A 26,705-nucleotide genomic window follows, 5' to 3' on the forward strand; every position below is an offset into this window, starting at 1 on the left:
AAATGAGGCTCAGACAGGTTAATTGAATTGTCTGAGATAGTGCATCTCAGGTATCCTGACTTCCGTGCCCTTTTTACCACGCATACTCTGTTGATACAAGATGGTATAACGTTTTTATTGTATATGATACTGTATACATTTTCATACTCTTATATTAATTTGAAAAATGGGGAAATAACTTGGGAAACAAGAATTATAAAAGGAGTACAAAAACTTCTTGTAAAACTTTCCTATATATAAATGTTTGAACTTATGCCACTGATCGTCTTTTGTCCTCAGTAGAACTTATAACCTAAAGGCCAAGTGATGGCATTTAAGGCCCCTTCTAATTCTATGATTCAATGGCAGAAGGGGATAGTTTTCTTAGTTTGAAATTTTACCCAGCTTAATCTGTGGTACTTAGGAAAATAAATCTGTCAGATATTGCTCTAAAATATTTATAGCTTCCCAAGTTTCTGATACTTTATATCTGCAGGTTTTTAAAAAATTTTATGTATTTATCCACACAATTTCTGTGAAGCTTTAGAATGTCACCCAATTTTACAGATGTAAAAATAAAAAACAATAATCTAAAAAATGGCATTTAAAAAACAAGTCCTCATAAAGAGAGATTTTAGTTAATCATGTCTGAATTCACTGAAGAAAAATTGATTGAAATATTGAGGATATTGTTTCCCTTGAGCAACCCTAACACTGTCTTCAGGAATAAGATTTTTATAGCAAAACATATTTAAATTGTTATTGAATTCACATAGGTTAAGAACAAGTTTAATCATTTTCATCTAAGAAGTGATTATTATTTAAAGAAATTACAATATTACAGGTTTGGGTTTAATATATGAACACATGATTAAACTTTTTACAATTTTGAAATGGGCATCGATTTCTATGATATTAAATCTGTTTTTTAAAGTTACTTCCTCCTGACATTTTAGATAGATGGCATAACTTAACTTCATGTGATGCACTTGGTTCTAGTTTTTTGAACTTCTGAATTCAACAATGTGTAGGTAGAAAAGAGACCAACTAAAAAAGTCAACAATCCCTATACCGTCTAGTCTGAGAAGAAAAAAAGGCAAGCATCTATTGTTGTTTAGTATTCTATTATTAAATTAATAACTAAAACCTGAAGGTTATTACTGTTCATGAATATTTTTACACCTTGGTTATAAATGAAACCTTTGGAGAAATGATTCCCTGAAAAGTTTTCTAATAGATTTTTAAATACCTTTTTCTTTCTACTTAATTATATCTCTAAAATGTTCTTCAAATTAACTAACGGCAAGCAATGAATTTTAAAGAGATCTTTTTCAATAGCCTAATGAGGTACAGTATGTGATGAGTACCATAATAAAAAGTATGGAAGTTATATTTCAAGTGTTCGTAATAACAATTAAAATTTATATTTAGAATATATCCAAAATGGCACAAGACTTAAATTATATCAAGGCAAAAAGTAGTTGTCATTTTATAGTATTTTATATCTTTATATTTTATCCTTCCTTTTGGAATAAAAAGAGAAAGGATATCAGATCTTTCTACTCAGTGTTGGTTGGTTGCAGAACAATCAGAATTTAAAACACATAAAAAAGTGAACCAGGGTAACAAGGGTAACAGTGTGAAACAAATTCAGGTATAATAACACATACTAGTTTTCTCACTGGACTCTTGTGAGAATAAAATTAGATAATGCTCTGTAGAGATTATAGAGAACCATTCCTGTGTACCCAGTGGCAAAGTGTCAAAACTGACAGATCTGCAAAGTAACCTAGCAAAGTATTAAAATCTTGCGTGTGTGTGTGTGTGTGTGTGTGTGTGTGTGTGTTGTAAATAAACTTAGAAAAGAAAATCAAGCTCCTAAGACACTTTCAGCAAGTTATTTCTCAAGTCTTAATTTTCTCATTTGTAAAGAGGGGACTAAAAAATATGCGCTCTTTTAGGCTTGTAACTTTCATATGAGCTAATATTTAAGGAAAGCGTTATACCATTATGCCATTTTTAATGTTTACTTCGAATTTGCAGCATCAATTTCCCTTTTATTTTAAGTCTTATCTATCCTAACATTTTTTTTAACATCTTTATTGGAGTATATTTGCTTTACAAAGGTGTGTTAGTTTCTGCTGTTTAATAAAGTAAATCATATATCCCCATATCTCCCTCCCACCCTCCCTATCCCACCCCTCTAGGTGGTCACAAAGCACTGAGCTGATCTCCCTGTGCTATGCGGCTGCTTCCCACTAGCTATCTATTTTACGTTTGGTAGTGTATATGTGTCCATGCCACTCTCTCACTCGTCCCACCTTACCCTTCCCCCTCCTGGTGTCCTCAAGTGCATTCTCTACATCTGCTTATTTATTCCTGTCCTGCCCCTAAATTCTTCAGAACCACTTTTTCTTTAGATTCCATATATATGTGTTAGCATATGGTATTTTTTTTTCTCATTCTGACTTACATCACTATGTATGACAGACACTAGGTCCATCCACTTCACTACAAATAACTCAACTTCGTTTCTTTTTATGGCTGAGTAATATTCCATTGTATATATGTGCCACATCTTCTTTATCCATTCATCTGTCAATGGACACTTAGGTTGCTTCCATATACTGGCTATTGTAAATAGTGCTGCAATGAACATTGTGGTACATGAGTTTTCTTGAATTATGGTTTTCTCAGGGTATATGCCCAGTAGTGGGATTGCTGGGTCATATGATTCTTCTATTTTTAGTTTTTTTAAGGAACCTCCATAGTGTTCTCCATAGTGGCTGTATCAATTTACATTCCCACCAACAGGGCAAGAGGGTTCCCTTTTCTCCACACCCTCTCCAGCATTTTCTTTGTAGATTTTTTGATGATGGCCATTCTGACTGGTGTGAGGTGATACTTCATTGCAGTTTAGATTTACATTTCTCTAATGGTTCGTGATGTTGGGCATCTTTTCATGTGTTTGTTGGAAATCTGTATGTCTTCCTTGGAGAAATGTCTAATTAGGTCTTCTGCCCATTTTTGGATTGGGTTGTTTGTTTTTTTGATATCGAGCTGCATGAGCTGCTTGTATATTTTGGAGATTAATCCTTTGGCAGTTGCTTCATTTGCAAATATTTTCTCCCATTCTGAGGGCTGTCTTTTTGTCTTGTTTATGGTTTCCTTTGCTGTGCAAAAGCTTTCAAGTTTCATTAGGTCCCATTTGTTTATTTTTTTTTATTTCCATTTCTATAGGAGGTGGGTCAAAAACGACCTTGCTGTGACTTATGTCACAGAGTGTTCTGCCTGTGTTTTCCTCTAGGAGTTTTATAGTGTCTGGCCTTACATTTAGGTCTTTAATCCATTTTGAGCTTATTTTTGTGTACGGTGTTAGGGAGTGTTCTAATTTCATTTTTTACATGTAGCTGTCCACTTTTCCCAGCACCACTTATTGAAGAGGATGTCTTTTCTCCACTGTATATTCTTGCCTCCTTTATCAAAGATAAAGTGGCCATACGTGCATGGGTTTATCTCTGGGCTTTCTGTCCTGTTCCATTGATCTATATTTCTGTTTTTGTGCCAGTACCATACGGTCTTCATTGCTGTAGCATTTTAGTGTAGTCTGAAGTCTGGAAGCCTGATTCCCCTAGCTCCGTTTTTATTTCCCAAGATTGTTTTGGCTATTGGGGGTCTTTTGTGTTTCCATAAAAATTGTGAAACTTTTTGTTCTAGTTCTGTGAAAAATGCCATTGGCAGTTTGATAGGGATTGCATTGAATCTGTAAATTGCCTTGGGTAGTATACTCATTTTCACAACGTTGATTCTTCCAATCCAAGAACATGGTATGTCTCTCCATCTGTTTGTATCATCTTTAATTTCTTTCATCAGTGTCTTATAGTTTTCTGCATACAGGCCTTTTTTCTCCTTAGGTAGGTTTATTCCTAGGTATTTTATTCTTTTTCGTGCAAGGGTAAATCGGATGTTTCCTTAATTTCTCTTTCAGATTTTTCATCATTACTGTATGGGAATGCAAGATATTTCTGTGCATTAATTTTGTATCCTGCTACTTTACCAAATTCATTGATTAGCTCTAGTAGTTTTCTGGTAGCATCTTTAGGATTCTCTATGTATAGTATCATGTCACCTGCAAACAGTGACAGCTTTACTTCTTTTCGATTTGGATTCCTTTTATTTCTTCTTTGTCTCTGATTGCTGTGGCTAAAACTTCCAAAGCTATGTTGAATAATAGTGGTGAGAGTGGCAACCTTGTTTTGTTCCTGATCTTAGTGGAAATGGTTTCAGGTTTTCATCATTGAGAATGATGTTGGCTGTGGGTTTGTCATATATGGCCTTTATTATGTTGAGGAAAGTTCCCTCTATGCCTACTTTCTGGAGAGTTTTTATCATAAATTGGTGTTGAATTTTGTCAAAAGCTTTTTCTGCATCTATTGAGATGATCATACGGTTATTCTCCTTCAATTTGTTAATATGGTGTATCACGTTGACTGATTTGCATACATTGAAGAAACCTTGCATTCCTGGGATAAACCGCACTTGATCATGGTGTATGACCCTTTTAATGTGCTGTTGGATTCTGTTTGCTAGTATTTTGTTGAGGATTTTTGCGTCTATGCTCATCAGTGATATTGGTCTGTAGTCTTCTTTTTTAGTGACATCTTTGCTTGGTTCTGATATCAGGGTGATGGTGGCCTCGTAGAATGAGTTTGGGAGTGTTCCTAGCTCGGCTCTATTTTGGAAGCGTTTGAGAAGGATAGGTGTTAGCTCTTCTCTAACTGATAGAATTCGCCTGTGAAACTATCTGGTCCTAGGCTTTTGTCTGTTTGAAGATTTTTAATCACAGTTTCAATTTCAGTGCTTGTGATTGGTCTGTTTATATTTTCTATTTCTTCCTGATTCAGTCTAAGAAGGTTGTGCATTTCTAAGAATTTGTCCTTTTCTTCCAGGTTGTCCATTTTATTGGCATAGAGTTGTCTGTAGTAATCCCTCGATACTTTGTATTTCTGCCATGTCAGTTGTTACTTCTCCTTTTTCATTTTCAATTCTATTGATTTGTGTCTTATCCCTTTTTATCTTGATGAGTCTGGCTAATGGTTTATCAATTTTGTTTATCTACCCAAAGAACCAGCTTTTAGTTTTATTGATCTTTGCTACTGTTTCCTTCATTTCTTTTTCATTTATTTCTGCTCTGATTTTATGATTTCTTTCCTTCTGCTAACTTTGGCATTTTTGTTCTTCTTTCTCTAATTGCTTTAGGTGTAAGGTTGGGTTGTTTATTTGAGATGTTTCTTGTTTCTTGAAGTAGAATTTTATTGCTATAAACTCCCCTCTTAGAACTGCTTTTGCTGCATATGATAGGTTTTGGGTCATCGTGTTTTCACTGTCATTTGTTTCTAGTTATTTTTTCTTTTTTTTTTTTTTTGTGGTACGTGGGCCTCTCACTGTTGTGGCCTCTCCTGTTGCGGAGCACGGGCTCCGGACACGCACGCTCAGTGACCATACCTCACAGGCCCAACCGCTCTGCGGCACGTGGGATCTTCCCAGACCGGGCCACGAACCCGCGTCCCCTGCATCGGCAGGCGGACTCTCAACCACTGCACCACCAGGGAAGCCCGGTTTCTAGTTATTTTTTTATTTCCTCTTTTTTTCTTCAGTGATCTCTTGGTTATTTAGTAGTGTATTGTTTAGCCTCCATATGTTTGTATTTTTTACAGATTTTTCCTATAATTGATATCTAATCTCATAGCGTTGTGGTCAAAAAAGATACTTGATATGATTTCAATTTTCTTAAATTTACCACGGCTTGATTTGTGACCTAGGATATGATCTATCCTGGAGAATGTTCTATGAGCACTTGAGAAGAAAGTGTATTCTGTTGTTTTGGATGGAATGTCCTATAAATATCAATTAAGTCCATCTTGTTTAATGTGTCATTTAAAGCTTGTGTTTCCTTATTTATTTTCATTTTGGATGATCTGTCCATTGGTAAAAGTGTGGTGATAAAGTCCCCTACTATTATTGTGTAACTGTCAATTTCCTTTATTATGGCTGTTAGCATTTGCGTTATGTATTGAGGTGCTCTTATGTTGGGTGCATAAATATTTACAATTGTTATATCTTCTTCTTGGATTGATCGCTTGATCATTATGTAGTGTTCTTCTTTGTCTCTTGTAATAGTCTTTACTTTAAAGTCTATTTTGTCTGATAGGAGAATTGCTGCTCCAGCTTTCTTTTGATTTCCATTTGCATGGAATATCTTTTTCCATCCCCTCACTTTCAGTCTGTATGTGTCCCTAGGTCTGAATTGGGTCTCTTGTAGAGAGCATATATGTTGGTCTTGTTTTTGCATCCATTCAGCCAGTTTATGTCTTTCAGATGGAGCATTTAATCCATTTACATTTAAGGTAATTATCAATATGTATGTTCCTATAACCACTTATCAGTTGTTTTGTGTTTGTTATTGTAGGTCTTTTCCTTCTCTTGTGTTTCTTGCCTAGAGAAGTTCCTTTAGCATTTGTTGTAAACTGGTTTGGTGGTGCTGAATTCTCTTAGCTTTTGCTTGTCTGTAAAGGTTTTAATTTCTCCATCGAATCTGAATGAGATCTTTGCTGGGTAGAGTAATCTTGGTTTGTAGGCTTTTCCCTTTCATCACCTTAAATATGACCTGCCACTCACTTCTGGCTTGCAGAGTTTCTGCTGAGAAATCAGCTGTTAACCTTATGCGGATTCCCTTGTATGTTATTTGTTGTTTTTCCCTTGCTGCTTTTAATATTTTTTCTTTGTATTTAATTTTTGGTAGTTTGATTAATATGTGTCTTGGCTTATTTCTCCTTGGATTTACCCTATTTGGGACTCTCTGAGTTTCCTGGACTTGACTGACAATTTTGTTTCTCATATTAGGGAAGTTTTCAACTATAATCTCTTCAAATATTTTCTCAGACCCCTTCTTTTTCTCTTTGTCTTCTGGGACTGTTATAATTCGAATGTTGTTGTGTTTAATGTTGTCCCAGAGCTCTCTGAGACTGTCCTCATTTCTTCTCATTCTTTTTTCTTTATTCTGCTCTGCAGTAGTTATTTCCACTATTTTAACTCCAGGTCACTTATCCATTCTTCTGCCTCAGTTATTCTGCTATTTATTCCTTCTAGAGAATTTTTAATTTCATTTATTGTGCTGTTCATCGTTGTTTGTTTGCTCTTTAGTTCTTCTAGGTCCTTGTTAAATATTTCTTGTATTTTCTCCACTGTATTTCCAAGATTTTGGATCATCTTTCCTATCATTACTCTGAATTCTTTTTCATGTAGACTGCCTATTTTCTCTTCATTTGTTTGGTCTGGTGGGTTTTTACCTTGCTCCTTCATCTGCTGTATATTTCTTTGTCTTCTCATTTTGCTTAACTTACTGCATTTGGGGTCTCCTTTTTGTAGGCTGCAGGTTCGTAGTTCCCATTGTTTTTGGTGTCTGTCCCCAGTGGGTAGGGTTGGTTCAATGGGTTGTGTAGGCTTCCTGGTGGAGGGGACTGGTGACTGTTCTGATGGATGAGGCTGGATCTTGTCTTTCTGGTGGGCAGGGCTGCGTCCGGTGGTGTGTTTTGGGGTGTCTGTGAACTTATGATTTTAGGCAGCCTGTCTGCTAATGGGTGGGGTTGTGTTCCTGTCTTCCCTGTTGTTTGGCATGAGATGTCCAGCACTGTAGCTTGCTGGTCGTTGAGTGGAGGTGGGTTTTAGCATTGAGATGGAGATCTCTGGGAGATGTTTTGCCATTTGATATTACATGGGGCTGGCAGGTTTCTGTTGGACCAATGTCTTGAACTCGGCTCTCCCACCTAAGAGGCTCCGGCCTGACACCCAGCACATATTTTCATAATATGTGATGATGTGTTAAAAATACAACAACATGAAAATCTGAATAAAAATTCAACTGGCAAAACAAGTGTTTATATTTCTGTTAAGCAGATTAGATTCTGCTGTGAGACCTTTTTCTTATATGTATGTATGTATGTATTTTAAGCACTTACATCTCCCTAATAGGAGCAAGACTGGGGAGAAGAAACAATATTTTTGTTGTTTATTTATACTTCACCTTACTTCAAAAAAAGATTTGTGGTTGTTTAAATTACGCTTACAAAATAGCAAGAAAATATAAAGTAGCAGAATGTGAGAAAGGAGTAAGAAAAACAAAATGTGAACATATTTGACCATTTAAATCTAAATGAAATGTTACATAAAAGATGATAATTGGTTTTTTCTTCAATTCAATGGAAAACAGAAATAAAAGAGACCTGTTTCACACTCTAATATGAAGCATTTAGATTGGATTCAAGAAATAGCTTTCTGACAGTGAATTGAAATAGGTAACTATCTTATTTGAAGATATTTAGAAATAGAATAGAATCTCATCTTTCTCTGCTCCTTGAGACTTGACCCTACCTAAGGGATGGTTTCATGACCTAGCAAGCCTCTCCCTTCTGGCCCTATAATTATCTAATTCTACAGAGAATATTGCCTCACCCATTCTTTAAAGAGCCAGTCTGGTAAAGAGAAGATAGCTGGAAAATGGAATTGAAAAATGTGGCCTGTGTTTCAGTATCTGGCATACTGTTCTACTGGGAGTTACGATTGTAATTCTGTTCCATTCGGGATTATAAAATGGTACAGTTTAAAGCGGTTAAGAATAGTACTACAAGTACTTAGATTTAAATTTTCTCTTTACCATCAAAGACACAAATAAATTTAATAATTATATCAGCGGACTGAAATTAGACTATGTAGAAACTATACTATATTATACTTAAATGTATAGAGGTAATTCCTCTATATTGTCTTTCTAATTTGTCTTTATTCACATTTTTATAACAGCTGATACAAGAGGTTAAGTTGCTAAACAATTATCTGAAACCAAATTCTCAGGGGAGAGTATATTTTTTACCTGATTTGTTAGACACCCAAATAATTGCTTCTGGAGACACATGGCTTCTATTTCCTACCACAATAGTTAATGGGATCTGCCACAGGTAACTGCAAAATAAAAGAGAAACGTTAAGAATAAAAATGGTTATAACAAACAAACAACATTTCCTATGCACCTCCTACGTGATTTTTCTTATTCTCTTTAGGAGAATTTTTTAAATTCCCCAGTCATAAATGTAAGGAATAGGCCAGGAAGATGAATTCACTCTTTCAATGTCGCTAAGCAGACTTGGCCTCTAAGAGTTTTAATTTCAAAACAAAAGGTGGACTACCAACAAAACAATTTATCTTGGAAAAAAAGATTTGAATTTTACATGAGGAATAAAAAGTAGCTAAAATCTATAAATCTGAGCTGCACCATATATTGAGTAAAGTCTTAAAATAACTCCTTTCTACTTGATTCCGCATTAGATTAATGCCCATTCCAGTGCTTTCATGCATTTACATTTCAACATTCTCCTCATTTACTTGTTTAACTATTCTTAAAAAACACTTTTGTCAGATTTTATAGAAAGGATAATACAGTACAGATAAAGTTATTCAGCAAAGTAGGGACAAAAAGCACTGATCAGATCCCCCTAAAATCCAGATCAATACAAAGAACACTGTGGGACACAATGCTTTGTTTTCTGAAATGGAATTTCCAAATTGATGTGTGAAATCAACCACCAATGTGCAGGGATCAGTCATGAGTCTCAGCTATTAAAGAGAAGCATTTTCTAGAACATGACTTTTTATAGGATAAAAGTTTAGGCCTAAACTTGTACGTGAAGTAATATCAATTTAACCTCAAATGAGCAACCGGAGATAAATTGGATAGTCTTACAATAAAATCCAATGACTACATTTTGTTCCCCTAAAATATAGCCAGGTTATGTTAACCAATCATTGCACTATTAGCAACAGGGATAGTCTACAATATGCAGTATGAGAAAAATATTTCTGACCTGAAAACTATAAGAATACTCTATGAGCTCAGTAACTATGGGAATTAATGGAGAATTGAGAATTTTTCAGGGAACATGTCTGGGGCTATGTAGCTAAAAATAGAATATGTCTTTTGATGGGGGAGGACATCTCCAATCTGTCATATATGCCCCTAATATAAACATACTTATAATTTTACATTTATTTAAACTGCATCCTTCTAAATAATGAAACTAGAAATTACAATAAAAATTGATATGTTTTGATTCTGAGTTTTAGCAAAAGTCTCTAAAGTCAAGAAGGAGAGATTCATATCAATACCTGCATTATTGCTTACAGACAATTCCACATACAGGAAACTTCCTAAATGGCAGACACTGTACTGTATAGCAATGTTCAGATGCAAAAAAAGAAGTTAACTTTAAGGTATTGTGATACAAACATTGGGGCATTTTGTAAAACTTTTAAAATACCCTCTATATTTTTCCTAAGAATGTTTTTGGCCTCTATTCTGTGTGTGTGTGTCTGTGTGTATGTGTGTGCATGTATGTATACACAAAATCTATACATTGTCACAAAGACAAAGTAAAAATTACAAATCACCAAGCACATCTGAAGTTTATATTATTTCTGAATTGCTATACTATCAGTACTATACAAGTTATTTTCCTTAACTTTCCAAACAACACATATTTGATCTTTCCACCAATTTCATTTTTAAGATCAAAGAAGGCATGGCAATTATGTTGCTTTATGATTACAACTTAAAAGGCTAGAAGACCCTAAACATTGTGGGTGAAAAGCTCTGTGTGGTGTGCTGTAAAAACATCCAAAAATGCAGTGAGTTATGTTAAAAAAGAAACTAGAAAAAAGAACCTGTGAAATTAAATTGTGCCCCAGCCCCTTAAGTTTAACTTGAATTTTAGTCATCTAATTTTAAGAAGAAAAAAACAAAAACAATGCACTTCAAAAGACTCTCAAGATATTTTTTATTTAACAGTCCCTGGGACTACCTCTCTTCATCGTAGGTCACATTTTTATAATAAAGCAATGTTTATTCTAATGATTATGTTAAGGCAGAAAAGCGTAGGTGCTTATTTTAGCTGGAGTGAAAAAACTTTTTTAAAAATGGTACCAATATTAGTGAAGCATTAATGTACATGCCATGAAAAATGGTTCCAAGGTTGCAATCATCGGACCCAAAATAAAAGGAGATAAATATAATTCTCTGTAGCACAGGACTCCAAGAAGCTCAATATGTATAGGAGACATTACTGAACATTACAATGTATTAACTTTATAAAGAAAAAAAAGCTACACAAATTCACAATTTCCCAAATACCAAAATGCTAGCAAATATTTTACTCAATTTCACATATCAACTAACTTTATGCAATTATAATATAAAGATCTTTCCTTTCTATGCTGTAATATAGCTACCACATATGAAAAATATGATTACTATATACATTTAAAATGTTCTAGGCATGTTGTTGTGATATTCCAGTGTCCTCTACAAAATTGAAGACAAAGAATTGATTATACAGTCACAGAAAATATCCACAATTCATGGGTTTCCTGGCGTAAATGGGCACTACGTTTTACTGCATTAACTATTTGCAGTATATGATAAAGATCTAAGAAGGTTACAGACAAAGGGCAGATAGAATTGGTATTGAAGCTTTGACCACAATGTTATAGTGAATTAAATTATCAATAATACAAAACTGAATACTAAAATTTCAACTGCAAACTTTATTATTTCAAAATAGATATAAAATAAATTTTGAGACTGATGGAATGCCATGCATTATCTCACTCAATATTTTCTATGCCAAGTTCTCAGCGTTCAAAACCATTCATATGATTTTATAACTGCAGCAAAAGTAAAGCCCTGTAAAAGCTTTGTATAGGTATATATACCTATACAGCCTGGGAGAAAGTCTTCCTTTAAAGAGTCAGACTTGCAGCCGATACATCTGGCTCATATTATAGGTTGACAGAGTATTTTTGTTCAAAATTTGTTCTGTCATCTGCATGTCCTTTATGTTTTTCTGCATCAGTGATGCTTGTGTAAGAATGATCATTCTCAAAGGCAAGGCCTGAATCTAACTTTGCCACAGTCAAGTAGTTTTTATGTACTTCCCGACAAGGCCAGGGTTGATGCCTAAGCAGGTTTCACATGGGGCCAGACGGTGGTTGACCAGAAGTAGTGTTTGGCAGCTGTAAGGAATCCAGGCTGGGTGAAGGGTTGACCCAGTCAGATCCTGACAGTGTGGCAGGATAATACCCTGTATTCCACAGGTGCAAACAGTTAGATTACAAGGGCAGTCTGCTGAAGGACAGTGTATATAATGAGCAGGAGACTTAAGACAATACTTTCTTAAGTGGGTTCCCAATTTAGTCACCAGAAAACATTCATGAATTTCTCAGTCACTTCTACCTGGACCCTGTCTTAGAGATAACAAAGGAAGCTTAATGCATGTTTCACATATCCTAGATACTGATGGATGATAAAATCAGATTCCTAATATTCCAAATGGGAGACAGCATGACCAGTCTAATCCCAACACCTCATTTTATTTATCAATTTTGACCTCCAACCCTCCCTGTCCCGCTCCCAACCTCTTATCCGGATATCTTAGAAAAAAATAAAATGAAATGATTTAAGTTCTATCTTTCCTTGGCTCCACTTTAATAAAGCACAAAAGAGTGGGAAAACATGAACACTACATGCTGAATTTTCAGTAATGAAATAAGAATTTCAAATGAAAGTTAAAGTAACAACAAGTCAAATTCTATGTATGTTGTGTTAATGGTTTTTAAACACTAAAAGTGAGGGAAGAGAATGTATTTTGATACTAAGTGGCATTGATACTTAGACCATTTTAAATGGATATAGTTTGAGTTCCTCTGGCTCAGACACTATTTAGTCTGGTTGTGGGTTTTTGTTTAACTAGTCTTTCTGGATTGTTAGTTTCTGTTCTTGTCTATTCTACAAATCTTGGTTTTCTCAATACCATTTAATCCACTTCAAAGTATTTTAACTTTCTTAAATTTAATTCAACATTTACAGGGAAAAGTAAAAAAAAAAAAAATTACACATTATTGTGTTAAATGACCATGATAATTTAAATCCTGTCTTCTTAAACAAAATAACTTTAGCATGCTGCCACCTTGATAGTTAAAATATCTGGAAATGGGAGTAAAAGAGGGTTCAAAATGAAAATACCATATGTAAATAAAGAAATGAAAACTATATTTCGAGTACTTTTCATAATTCTGTTATCAATTCTTTTTAAAATGTTAAAATACAAAGTGAAACATAAAAAAACAAAAGCAATTTTTTCACATAAACAACAGAGTTGTACCTGTTATTTTGAGGTTCATGTGCTTTAGTTTTAGCACTGATGTCATAAATAAAATGTTGCTGGGTAATTATTATTCTATTTTCTGCTGCTGTATTTCCCAAGATGGTGATAACAGGATAACCCATCTGGAGTGTCCACTGATCCATTACTTCTTGTATATTTACATACTTTCCATTCCTTTTTAAAGCCTTTATAACCAAAATTGTATAAATTAATTTTATAAACATAAACTATAAACATAATTAACATTAAACCATTTTCATGTTTACTTTTATGATTTACTTAAGTATGAAAACATTTAAAATCGGTGAAACTAATATAATGTGTTAGTAAAATTAATTTTCTTGCCTTAGCTTAAGCTTAATGCATATATATATATATATATACATAGAAATAAAAACTTTATTAACATTAAAGTTTTTATCTAATGGAAGATGAAATATATTTTATTGTTAAAGCAAGTACTTACTTGCAGCATCTTTAAGCACCCCCAGTATGTCTAGTATTAAACTTAAATACTTGCTATTCACTTATAGAGAAAAAGTTCTTTACCATCTATATTTCACTCAAACATGAATATCTGACACCCTATTAAAATGATATTTCAGAAGTATTATCATGTTTGAAAGTAGGCAAGGTATCTTTAACTACCATTGTAGCTGAATTAATTTTAAACCTCATTATCCTTATAATATAATACATCAAATATAAAACAAGAAAGCAATATCAAGAAAAGGGAAATATAAAAAGTAAAAACAAACCATCAGTGGCAATAAAAGTTATGAATGTTTTATAAACTCAATTCAAATATTCAAGAAGAGGCTTTGGCTTTCAAGCTTCCTATACTTTACCTCTGATAGTGTATTCCAGAGATCATTTCTGGCTGCATTGCCATACTTATGAATAGTTAAGTAATCCTACAAAGAATATAAAATTGTAATTACAATTCAAAGGCTAAGCAATTTCCAGTAAACACATTTATTTCTCAATTCGGTTAACCATTTCCATTTGTTGGAACTGCCTTAACACAAGATAAAGACGTGCAAATAAGGTGAAGAATCTCATTTTAAAATATTCCAAAGCGATTGAACTACAGCATATTTCTTAATTAAATCATCAAACAATACTAATCTCTTAAAATTTATTTTCATAGCCATAATCACTTCTTATGGATTTCCAGGGTCAAAGATCTTCCTCTAATTTAGCAAGTCAAACTCAGGGAATTTTGAAAAAACTATCTCTGCAATGAAATATTTAGGGGACACTTTCTCATCAGGCTTTCATGTTGAAGTGTTGAAAAAAATATCTTGTTTTATGGAAAAAGGAAAAAAACAACCTGACTGATATATACTGATGTGAAGAGGGATTGTTTTGCCAAAAAGGTGATGACTATCTCCACAACTTGTCCAGTTCCCTGTCTCTCTGCAAAGGACAGGCTGCCTAATACAAAAATGATATATACATATTTCCATGAGTTTGAAACACATATTAATATTTAATAAGAAAAGGTCAATCCTAAGTTTATTTAATATTTTTGAGCTTAGGACTTCACATTTCTCATTTTCAATCATTAGTAGTTTAATGTACACACTTTCTGATTCATGTCTGTTCCCTTCTAAGAAGCATGGTTTATGTCACTGTGAATGTGTTATTTAGTTATGGCTACTTGGCATTTTTTTTTTCTGATTCCAAAGTGGAAAAATCAATAGAAATGTTTTATATTATGAAACAGTGTCCCCTCCTTCATCTGAAACTCCATTATCTCTGCAACACCTAGGTAGCAGACAAAATCTTAACTTACATCATAGTACTAAAACTGGAAAAATTTTGCTGACTCCTTTCAGTACTTTATGTAGAGTGGAGTACTTTGGGGATAATTAAAGTTGGGGAAGCAAATTTTCTGAAATACAAATTGTAGCACCTGTGACAGATTCAGCTTTCTTGCTAACTCACAGCACAGCAAATGGCAACTCCCACTTAATCAGACTGCTAGAGATGCAGTACTCAACACTAACTTAGCAACCACAAATTCATCGTCGTCATCAGGTGTTAGGAATAAGTTTACTGAAAAAATACAAGCCTGAATGACCAATCTGAATCCTAACTTTGGCTTTGAACATGTCACATGAGGCATTTTCAATTAGAACTCAAGGACCAGGATTTAAATCAGCTATTTCAGATTTAGTTGTCAGAATTATGTTTTATGCTTGTTTATCACTTAAGTGAATAAATTTGGGGAAAATAGGAATTATGAAACATAAATTTTATTTTAAATAAATAATGCCATAATAATAAAGTTTTAACATTAGAACTATTTATTATTGGATTCTGTTTATGTATAGTGCTGCTAGGATAATCAAAAAGAGGGAACAAAGGAATACTACATAGACCTTGAAAGGTCCAATACATAACTACAGGTTTCTCTTCACACACAGATCATAAAAATCCAACGGTTCATGGTATGAGTTGACCTTGGCCCAATACTGATCATCAACTTGAGCTCTTGGTTCCCTCCCCAATTCAGAATAAAGTTCAAATTTACATTTCAAGCAGGCTGGAATGGCAATTATCCAAGTTTAGGAAGGCGCTCCAACTTGTCTGCCTCAGTATTCAGGGCAGATCACATGCCTTCTTGGACTCCCAGCAGCCCCAGTTTTCGGGTGTTACTGGAATCCTACATTATGTCACTTCTTTTCTCTGTTATAAAACTCAAATGTTTTCCTTAGTTATTTTAACCTTCCTCTTGCACAAATATAGTCATATTTTGAATTGAGGAAATTTTGCTTTGTCTTTGTAGAATTACAAAACCACTTAAAAGAATAGTGAGTGTGGTTTTTTGATGATCAATCATTTATTTATTTGCCCATTCCACAAAATGTCTGGTGCACTTTGCATGTGCCAGGCAGCTCACCAGGTGCTGGAGCAACAGTGGTGGAGAGAAGTTTACTGAGAATAACTAGAAATACTGAGATGCGATTTGTGTAGGAAGGTTTCTATGACGGAAACTGGGGAAGTCTTGGTACAATAACCACTTGATAAGATGAATCAAATATTTGGTATGATATTGAATAAGAAGATTTTAAGTTCTGGTCAAACCTACAAGTCAATGAATATGGACATGGCTGGAGTTATGAACCTGAAATGAAAATTTATATTTATATGTATGAAAGTCAATCAGCAGTAGGTTTGACATAATATAAAGTAGAAGAATGATTTAATATTAACACTGGAAAGAGAATTGTGGGTTCTCTATACAGAGAATTTCAGAAACAGTAGAGTTGTTGAAAAGAGTAAAACAAAGATGACCACTAGAATATTCTTAAGGAACATAACCAACAATATAAACTGATTAAAAGTTAAAAGCAGGGACTTCCCTGGTGGCGCTGTGGTTAAGAATCGCCTGCCGATGCAGGGGACACGGGTTCAAGCCCTGGTCCGGGAACATCCCACATGCCGCGGAGCAACTAATCCAGTGCGCCACAACTACTGAGCCTGCATGCCACAACTACTAAAGCCTGCACACCTAGAGCCTGTGCTCCGCAACAAAAAAAGCCACCACGATAAGCCCATGCACCGCAACAAAGAGTAGTCCCTGCTCACCGCAATTAGAGAAAGCCTGCGCGCAGCAACGAAGACCCAGTGCAGCCAAATAAATAAATAAATTTATTTTAAAAAAAGTTAAAAGCATGTTAAGCAAAAGTATATTCTGATACATAAAGTGCAGGAGTGGGAGTCTGACTGTCTTTGTTCAAATCCATATTCCAACAGTCCCTAGTTGTATGATCTCTGGCAAATCACTTAACCTCTTTGTACCTGTCTTCACATCTAGAAAATAAGGATAATAAAAGTACCTGCTGCATAGAATTTTTCTGAGAAATAAATGATTTAATATCTGTACAGTGTTAAAAAGCGAAGAGTGCTTAACACAGTAATGTCTATTCAATAGACAGTAGCTGCCAGAATCTTATTAATCATTTCAGGTTACAGGTTGGAAAACTGAGCAACAAAAGCAAAAGCATCAGTAATGATGAAAACAATATTTGCCTCCCTTTTAGCACTAAGTTGCTTTATATTTTATTTCATTCAATCCCAAGATGACATTTATGAGTTAGATGTTATCATCAACACTTAATAAATCAAAACACTGGAACTCAGAGACTCCAGCCCATGTCCAAACCCCATATCTGTGCACACAACTGCTGACCCAAATCCGGTATCTACGAGATGACACACAGGTGACTAAGAGTCATGTTCAAAGCTGAACTCATGTCTTCCCCTATATCAGCTCCTTTTGGGAGCCCTTCCCCAGGGATGACTCTTCCATCCACCTCAACCAAGGAGTCATCTTTGATGCCTTTCTCTCCCTTTCCACCACATTCAGGTAATGATCCACATCCTAAACAGCCCCCTAATATTCCCCCTTCCTTTTAGCTGTTTGACAGCCACTCTACAGTATTTTGCCCAGATGACTACTACTGCTACTACTTCTGCTTTGTCCCTTTCAAATCTAATCTCTTTCACGCAGTCATGCATGAATAATTTTCATCAAATATACCTATGAATCCCTGCTGCCTTCAGAATATAGTCCAAACATACCTCAATGTAACTTAAAGGTGTCCCTCATAGTCTGGTCCCTCTGTACCTCATCCATTACTTTGTTGGCCCCCTGCCTCAACTTAACCATTTTCACCTTTCTTGCAGATGTCTAATGCTTATTTTCTCCCTTTTCTAGTTCCCTGCACAAGCAGTTCTCTACACACTCTTTTCTCCTTTGCCCATTTAAATTCAATTCAATCTCCAGGACTCAAGTTTGCATGTCCTTCAGGAATCCTTTCTTGCCCATTCTCACCCCCTTCCTAATTCTGAGTTAAGCACCCCTCTTATATTCTTACATGCTTCACCATATAAGAGCAATTATCACACTGTTATAATTGCCTGTTTACTAGTTTGACTGCCCACATAGTCTGTAAACTCCATGAGAGTGAGGACCCTGTGATTCCTGTTTACCACTATTTAACCAGCATCTATGTGCCCAGCCTGGTACCCAGTAGATGCTCAATATATTTGTGTGATTTCTGACTTTCCTTATGCAATATGCCTTTCTGCTGACAGCTGACAATGCAGTAAAGAGAGATTTCTTGTACCTATCATGTTCCCCCTAAATGTCATATTTAAACACTAAATACTTAATTTATTATTTCAGTGAGCATTTGTCGGATATATAACTTGCAACGATATATGCAACTGGCCCTGATGTCATCAAAAGACTGTAAACTATTGGGTATGAACCGTTTTTTGTTTAACTTTCTTTGCTAACAAGTGACACGGTTCATAACATTTTATATATAAAAGCCAATGGGACTAATAAAGACAAGGGGAAAAGTAAAAAGTGAGCTGAGGAAGTAAAGCACTATTATCTTTTAAGATTTATGTGGAAATAATTATGGAATACTTGCTCTACTATTAACGAGCCCTTCAGCATGTTGAAACAGAGGATCAACCATATAAATGGTTTATTCCTCAGGACACGGAGGGACAGTTTGATAAAAATCAAAGAGGTATGGACTGGCTTGTATGAGTTCAGCTGCAAATAACAAAAAGTCCACCCTGGGATGACTTTTTTAATAACAAGATTTATTCTTTCCTACCATAAGAAGGTAAGATAGAGCCGCAGCTCTTTTCCTATGGAATTCTTTTGGCCCCATCTTTACCTAAGTTTTGGCTTTCTCCTCACATTTGGGGCTAGATGGCTGTAGCAATCCCACGCATTCAGATGTAACATCACAGAGGAAATATGAAATTTTTTCCTGAGAATCTCTGTTTAAGAATCAGAAAAACTCTCCCTCAAATCCTACATCAAACTCCCCACGTTTCCCGTTTAGCCGAATTCTATCATGTGCTCAAAACAAAATCCGTTAGTGAAATTTGGGGGTGGGGATCGCACAAGTCAGGACCCAGTCCTATGAAGTATATGATTATATAGATGAGGATGAGAATCCAATCAAAATCAAAATTTGGTTTATAAGAAAGAAGAGGAGACTAGCTTATGGGTAGACCACCAACAATGTTTTCTCCAACGAGACAAGGGATGCAAGTCCAGGCCTCAGTGACCCTGGGAAGCAGGATCCTTTCTACTTGCAAGAATAGTCTGGGAAACGCCAGGTAAATCGAGCACTGATTTTTCTGACTATGTGACAATAAGTTTGAAGCAAGGGTTTAAACTGTTGTTCCTTTCTATTAAGAATAATTGTACCTCAAAATATTTGTACTGGGCATTTGTCATTCTTTTGGCTTTCTGGTATTTAAACACCACTTTTATATGAGGGTGATACCTCATCATGGAATCTGAGAGGAAAGTGAGGGCTCTCTCACTTGGAAGGGACAAAATTCTAAATCCTCTCCACTCTCCGTCAGCTAAAACATGGACACAAGTGGATACTTCATCCCAGGACTGTTAATCCTACAGGATCAATGCAAAGGAGCAGCAATCACTGAAATTACATTCCCTGTAATGGTGACACTGAGGGTCCAGATACAGCCATGCTAATGGCAGCAACGGAACCAGCCAGTACTATGACATGACCTTGGCTAGGTTTCTTCATTTCTGAGTCTCCTTTAGTTCCTATTATCTGTTTTGTAAGCCTGATTCTCCACACTTGCCAATGATTCCAAGCACTGCCCTACACCCTTCCAAAAAATTCCTTTTTGCTTAATTTAGTCAGTTTCTTTCTGTTGCTTGCAACCCAAAATCCTGACTGGTACAACACTAATGGGTGATACAAAACAAAGATGTCTTACAGTTTCTTGGTTTCCTCAGCAAGAAAAATAGAAACAATCTCTCAGGACTTATGCAAAACGTAAAACAAAGAACACCCAGTTCTATTTAGTAAATCAACTGGGCTTTTATATTATTAGGTATGGAGGGAAGAGGTGGATACTTTAAAAAAAAAAAGAGGCAGATAAGAAGGTCGGAAAAAAAGATACGAAAGTTCCACAGAGAGTAGTGCACAGAGAGCGACAAGAATAAAAAATAAAACTCTGCAAAACTTGTGTTTTAAGCAAAGCCTCTAGAGCAGAGGCTTTTAAATTGGGAACCATAAGGTCTAGAATTAAGTATTTGTAAGTGTGGGCATTATTAGGGTAAAGTGATCTTAAAGGGATCCATGGACAACAACAAAAGCAGATTAAAAGCTGCCAGATCACAGCAATGTCACACACGGGTTGGATAAAACCCATCTGAAGCCTGGCCATGCATTTCAGAGGATGTTTCTACGTTCCCTGACCTTGAGAAACAGAAGTAAAAGACTAAAACAGTGACAGATGACCAACTAAAACACAAGAAATCTAGGCTATAGGTCAAAATATTATTTTTGTTAATGCCTGAATACTGGTTGGAGATTATGAAATTAAGTAAAAACAAGTAGCCAAGTACTGAAAAAGCACTATGCAAATAAAAGAATGTTTACATTTTAATTCTACTAGATAAGAACCAAGGATAAAAGGAATAAATAATTATTAAATTTTTATTATTAAATTATAACAAGTTTCCAAGGAGGAAATCCTGTAAAACAGAAACCATTACCAAACATTCTGAGGTACAGCAGTTTCTGACCACAGGATACAATAAAAAAGAGGTGGAATTTAGGAAGGAAAGTTGTTTGAATAGCTACGATGATAACAGTTGAAAAGTCAGTTATATCACTGCTTGCAGGCCATTTTGATTTTGATTTTATAAATGTGTGTTTAACTTAAATTTACTTTCAGAAGTTGCTTACTTAGATATAGGAATATTCAGATATTTCCATAGGAACAAAAGGGCATTTCACATGTTTTTTTTTTTTTGTGTGTGTGTGGTACGTGGGCCTCTCACTGTTGTGGCCTCTCCCGTTGTGGAGCACAGGCTCCGGACCCGCAGGCTCAGCGTCCATGGCTCACGGGCCCAGCGGCTCCGCGGCATGTGGGATCCTCCCGGACCAGGGCACGAACCCACGTCCCCCGCACCGGCAGGCGGACTCTCAACCACTGCGCCACCAGGGAAGCCCCATTTCACATGTTTTAAAAATCCATTACTCCACGTAATGAGTGTAAATTTTGTAAAATCAGTATAGTCTCTTAAAGGGCTGTGAAATATGCCAGAAAATTTTAAATCAAAACAACCTGCTAGCCCATGAAAGATTGTTTTGCCTGTTTGCCTGAAATTACAGACAATGGCGTATTCTCACTTCAGTTCTGTTTTCGCCTTTTATTTAGCAATTATAGATCATACCATCAATGCCCCAACATGCAGCAGCATCACCAGAGGCGCAGTATTGCCACTGTTGAATTTGTACTCCATCCCAGAACAACCTGACAGGGTCCTACACCTGTCAGCAAAATGGCGTGAATGTTAAGTCGATAGGGGTGTTCTGGGGTACTAAAATATCCCCACCTCTCACTTCTGCTGCTAGCTTGAAATATTACTGAGACATAAAATGAGTCTATTGGTAAAACTGAAGTCTGTGAATTGCTTTTTCTGAATGCCCTGGTAAAGGGTTTGGACCACAGCAAGCTCACAAAACAGATAAAAGTATATCCTGGCCGGTAAGAATATACTGCCTTTTGTAAATCAAGATACCCACTGACTGCAGGCCATGTACATGGAGTTCTCTCACTCAGCCCCCGGTGCTGGTCACTCACTGAGAAGAAAATGAAACTCAGCTGAGAAAGAGGTAGTGTGCATATTCAGAAAAACTAAGAATTCAGGCCAATCCTTACCAGCCATGTGATCTTGGGTAAGATATCTATTTTCTCTAAACCTTAATTTCTTCAACTGGAAAAAGCAGATAATACAGCACTTACTTGAGAACAGTGTGCATAGAAAATGACATAAAACAAGTAAAGCACTTAGGAAGAAAAAAGCCTGCCACACAAAGAACCCAAGAAACTTTAGTTATTTTAATATCAAGCTCAAGGGAAAAAAGTCTAGAGTCAACATCTTCTTCTTCAACCCTACCTCCAAGAGAAGTCAAAATGTTCTGGAGGCCCAAGGAGATTAAGTGGACTAACTTGTAGGAGGAAAGTGCCCAGAGGACATTTTTTTTTAATTTTAAAAAGTAAAATTGCAAGAAAAAAATTTGAGATCAAAGCTTCTTTAGACTTGAGAAAAGCTTAGAAAGCTTCCCTTATCCAAGTCTGGAGAAAGAAAGAGACCGTGAGGTCTAGAAATCTGTTTTTCGCAGAGGTCTACTGAGGTGACAAGACCACTAATGGGGGGAGGGGCCCATGAAATGGGGGCACTAGTTAGGTTCCTCAGCACAAAATAGCCATACCTAAGGGAGCACTAAAGCAGCAAAGACACTAACCTCCAGGTGACCAGAAAGGCTAGGCTTGGGCAAGATACATACCGAACGTTCGAGCAGCATGCACTATCTCACTTCTTTCCTGAAACTAATACGACTGACTATCAGTGTGGATGAGAACAGACGGTTCTTCGCTGTATGTTCTGGCCTGATAAAGTTCCCTGGAACATTCTCCTATTAATGGGCATAACATAAGGGGAATTCCATAAGGACAGATTAAATTTCCCATATGCTCAGAAGCATGGGGGATTTCTTTTATTCAGTGTTAAAATAATATACACTTACTAATATGTTATTTACTGTTAACATTATTAATGACGGGTACGTGTCTATCAGATCCTTCCTGTTTTTGTTTCCCTGGTTATCCAGCTTCTATTTCATAGTTTATCTTAATTCCTAACAAACAGCCTCATCTCCTTTGCAGCTCTGTTTTTCAATTAGGCTAGCTGGCAAATATCCCATTCCTGGATAAATTCAAGTATTTGCCTTCTTCAAACCTGTACCCATACAGCTGAGCATCACAGGAAAAAATAAGGCAATTGAGCAGTTGTGTTTTCTTCTTCTTTTTTTTAAATAAAAACTGGTTCACAGTATTTATTTATTTTGGGCTGCGTTGGGTCTTCGTTGCTGCCCACAGGCATTCTCTAGTTTCGGCGAGCTGGGGCTACTCTTCGTTGCAGGGCGTGGGCTTCTCATTGAGGTGGCTTCTCTTGTTGCAGAGTACGGGCTCTAGGCACACGGGCTTCAGTAGCTATGGCTTGAGGGCTGTAGAGCACAGGCTCAGTAGTTGTGGTGCATGGGCTTAGTTGCTCCACGGCATGTGGGATCTTCCGGGACCAGGGCTCGAATCTGTGTCTCCTGCATTGGCAGGCGGATTCTTAACCACTGCAGCACCAGGAAAGCCCCTGTGCTTTCTTATAAATTCATAAGCACCAAACTCAAATAGGCACTCAATAAAACCAGGCAGCCGTGCCTTCCTATTCTTCCCAATCCTCAGTCTTCAAATCTGTCTACTGGACAGCATTACCTCACTTTCAGCTATTGACCTTGCCTCAGATAACACTAAAAACATAGAATTTGGAATTCCCTGGCGGTCTAGTGGTTAGGATGCGGTGTTTTCACTGCCGTGGCCTCAGGTTTGATCCCTGGTAAGGGAACTAAGATCCCACAAGCCTCAAAGTGTGGCATAATTAATTAATTAATTAATTTTTAAAAAAGAATTCATCAGAAAATGAACTCCTTTATTTTCCAATTGCCAAATTTACTGGAAGGGTCTCTCCTATCAAAGACCAGTCTTTTTACTGTCTCAAGAACCAAAATCCCAGTTGTCTCTTTCTTCTGCAACATTATCAAAACTCTTCTGTCCTGACTCCTTCTCTAACAGTCTAAAATGAGTACAACTGTCTCCCATCTTTAAAAAACAAAACAGAAACTTTCCTTAGCCCTTATCCTCCTCTACCTACCTACCCCGTTTTTCTGATCTCCTTCCTTGGCAAATTTTAAAAATTTTATCCTACATACACTATCTCTACTTAGGTATTTCCCATCCTCTCTTTTCTTTTTGGATTAATTTTTATTGGGGTATAGTTGCTTTGCAATGTGTGTTAGTTTCTACTGTACAGCAAAATGAATCAGCTATACATATACATATACCCCCTCCTTTTTGGATTTCCTTCCCATTTAGGTCCCCACAGGGCATTAAGTAGAGTTCCCTGAGCTATACATTATGTTCTCATTAGTTATCTATTTTACACATAGTATCAATAGTGTATATGTGTCAATCCCAATCTCCCAATTCCTCCAGACTCCCTCTTCCCCCTTGGTATCCATACATTTGTTCTCTACGTCTATGTCTCTATTTCTGCTTTGCAAATAAGATCATCTATACCATTTTTCTAGATTCCACATATATGCGTTAATATACATTTGTTTTTCTCTTTCTGACTTACTTCACTCTGTATGACACTCTTTAACCTATTCCACTAAAGTCATTAAGTTGCAAACTGCCAAAAGGAACACTTTTTAGTCTTTATTCTGCTCTACCCCTTGGCTGCATTTAACCTCCTTGGTCACTTTCTTTTTATTGAAATAGGCTTTTTTCTTGACACGAGTAACACCATACCCTTGGTGTTCTGCCTGCCTCTCTTACTATTTATTCCACCTCAGCCTCTTTTACCAGCCCCCTCCTCTTCCTTCAGCCTCCAACTGCTACAGCCCTTCAGGGCTTGGTCTCAGGCCTTCAACCCAGAAACTGCAGAATCATTCCTAGGTACTTTTTCTTCCTCATCTCTCAACTACCAGTCTTCACCCAATCTATCCCAAGGTCCACTTCATTCTCCCTTCAAAAAACATTTTGAATCCATCCACGTCTCTGTACATCTAACTATTTAAGCCTCTATCATCTCTCACCTGAATATTAAAATATCTTCCTAATTTTATTACCTGATTCCTCCTCTCTTGGTATGCTGATTGCTCCAATTCCAATGTATTATTACAATTAGTCAGATAACTATTTTAAATATAAATAGAGCCATGTTACATCCCAGTTTTAAAACTGTTGAATAGCCTCCCACTGCACTCAGAATAAAACCCAACCCTCTTAAGCACAGTGCACTTTGGCATCCCACAATTAGCGCCTGCCCTCATCTCCCCCTTCATCTCTTGCCCCTACTAACGGTGCTCATCTACGCTAGTTTCTTTATTTTCCTTGAAAATGCTCAGTTCCTTCCCTCAGCCCTTTGCACAAGCCCTTCCACCTTTCTGGAATGATCTCCCCAGACCCCCACCTCTTTCTCATCCTTCAGAACTGAAGACACATGCCTTCTTCCCAAGAAGGATTTTCTAAACACCTAACCTAAAGTTACCTGACCCACCCATCCATATGTTATCACACAACATCCGATTTTTTTCCTGCCTAGCATTTATCACACTTAGTAAATAGGCCTGTATTTGCTTTTTTCCTTTTTAGTATCAATCTTATCCAGTGATATGATTCATGAGATCAGGGGGCATATCTGCTGTGTGCAGCATGCCCTGAATGCTTGGTATTTATCATAGTGTCTAACATTGAGTGGCTATGTAATAAATATGTGTGGAATAAATGAATAACTGAACATATCTGATGGGTGAACAACATGGATATAAAACTAAAGAGAGCTGATGCAGCAAGAGAAATCACAATTTTGGTTTATTAGCACAAAGCACTAAGAAAAGTTTTTAATACTAAAATGAGTTATTGCTCTTAAGGGGGGGAAAATGATCTGTAACATAATCATAGAGAGAGATCTTGAGCAGAAGAGAAAAGATGAATACGAGAGACTGATTGCAAAAGGAAATGAGATGCAGGATGACACATGGATATCCCCATTTCTTTGTGTGTCATACTAACACAGAGCCTTCTCTTCCATAGACAGAAACACAAAAGTAGATCAACATGGAATTTTGAATACATTTGAACCTTTTGTAAGATAGGTTCTAAATATATAACTTAGGATAGGTCTTTATAGCACTCCTCTTAAGCCACTAATTTATAACATATGGTTTTTCAGAACAATAATTTTGACATTTAGATATGATAGGGAAAAGAAGTTGCATAAATGTTATGGTTCATTATTTTTATAACTATTGAATATTTATAAATAGTTATGTTATAAAAAAGTAGAACTTCAGTTTTTTAAACAGATAAACACATGGATAAATATGTCATAAAAAAGTAAGTGATAAGAGTGAAATGCAAGAGAATATATGGAAGTTTTCAATCTCAATTGTGATAAAAATATATACACTGAAATAGCAATTTTTTACTTATTAAATTAGTAAGAAATTTATTTTGAAAATAAGACACAATGTTGTTTGCTTAGTGTATTATAAAAAGAGAACTTTCAAACTTTATTTCTACCATTATATATTGGCTTAATATTTCAGAAGAAAAATTGATAATATGCTTCGAGAAATATAGATGAAAAGACAATCAAAATATAATGGGAAAATCTATAATTTAAAAATTGTTACAGTGTTGTTTATTTAACAAAAATTGGAAAGCAATCTAAATGTTTGCCAACAAGGAAAAAGCTAAAAATATTATGTACATCTATGCCATAATACTAGTATTGAACTATAT

General features: G+C 35.9%; 1 protein-coding gene across 1 annotated transcript in view; it reads right to left on the reverse strand.

Moving 5' to 3' along the window:
• TRHDE (thyrotropin releasing hormone degrading enzyme) overlaps window positions 1–26,705 on the reverse strand; it is a 405,192-nt gene that overhangs the window by 90,667 nt on the left and 287,820 nt on the right. Inside the window, exons 8-10 of the mRNA XM_030866254.2 lie at window positions 14,099–14,164; window positions 13,248–13,435; window positions 8,909–8,997 (exon numbers count right to left, since the gene is read on the reverse strand). Of these exons, the coding sequence (XP_030722114.1) occupies window positions 8,909–8,997; window positions 13,248–13,435; window positions 14,099–14,164 (343 nt within the window). The remainder of the gene's footprint in view (window positions 1–8,908; window positions 8,998–13,247; window positions 13,436–14,098; window positions 14,165–26,705) is intronic.

The sequence above is a fragment of the Globicephala melas genome, chromosome 10, assembly GCF_963455315.2.
Source record: "Globicephala melas chromosome 10, mGloMel1.2, whole genome shotgun sequence".
Taxonomy (NCBI): domain Eukaryota; kingdom Metazoa; phylum Chordata; class Mammalia; order Artiodactyla; family Delphinidae; genus Globicephala; species Globicephala melas.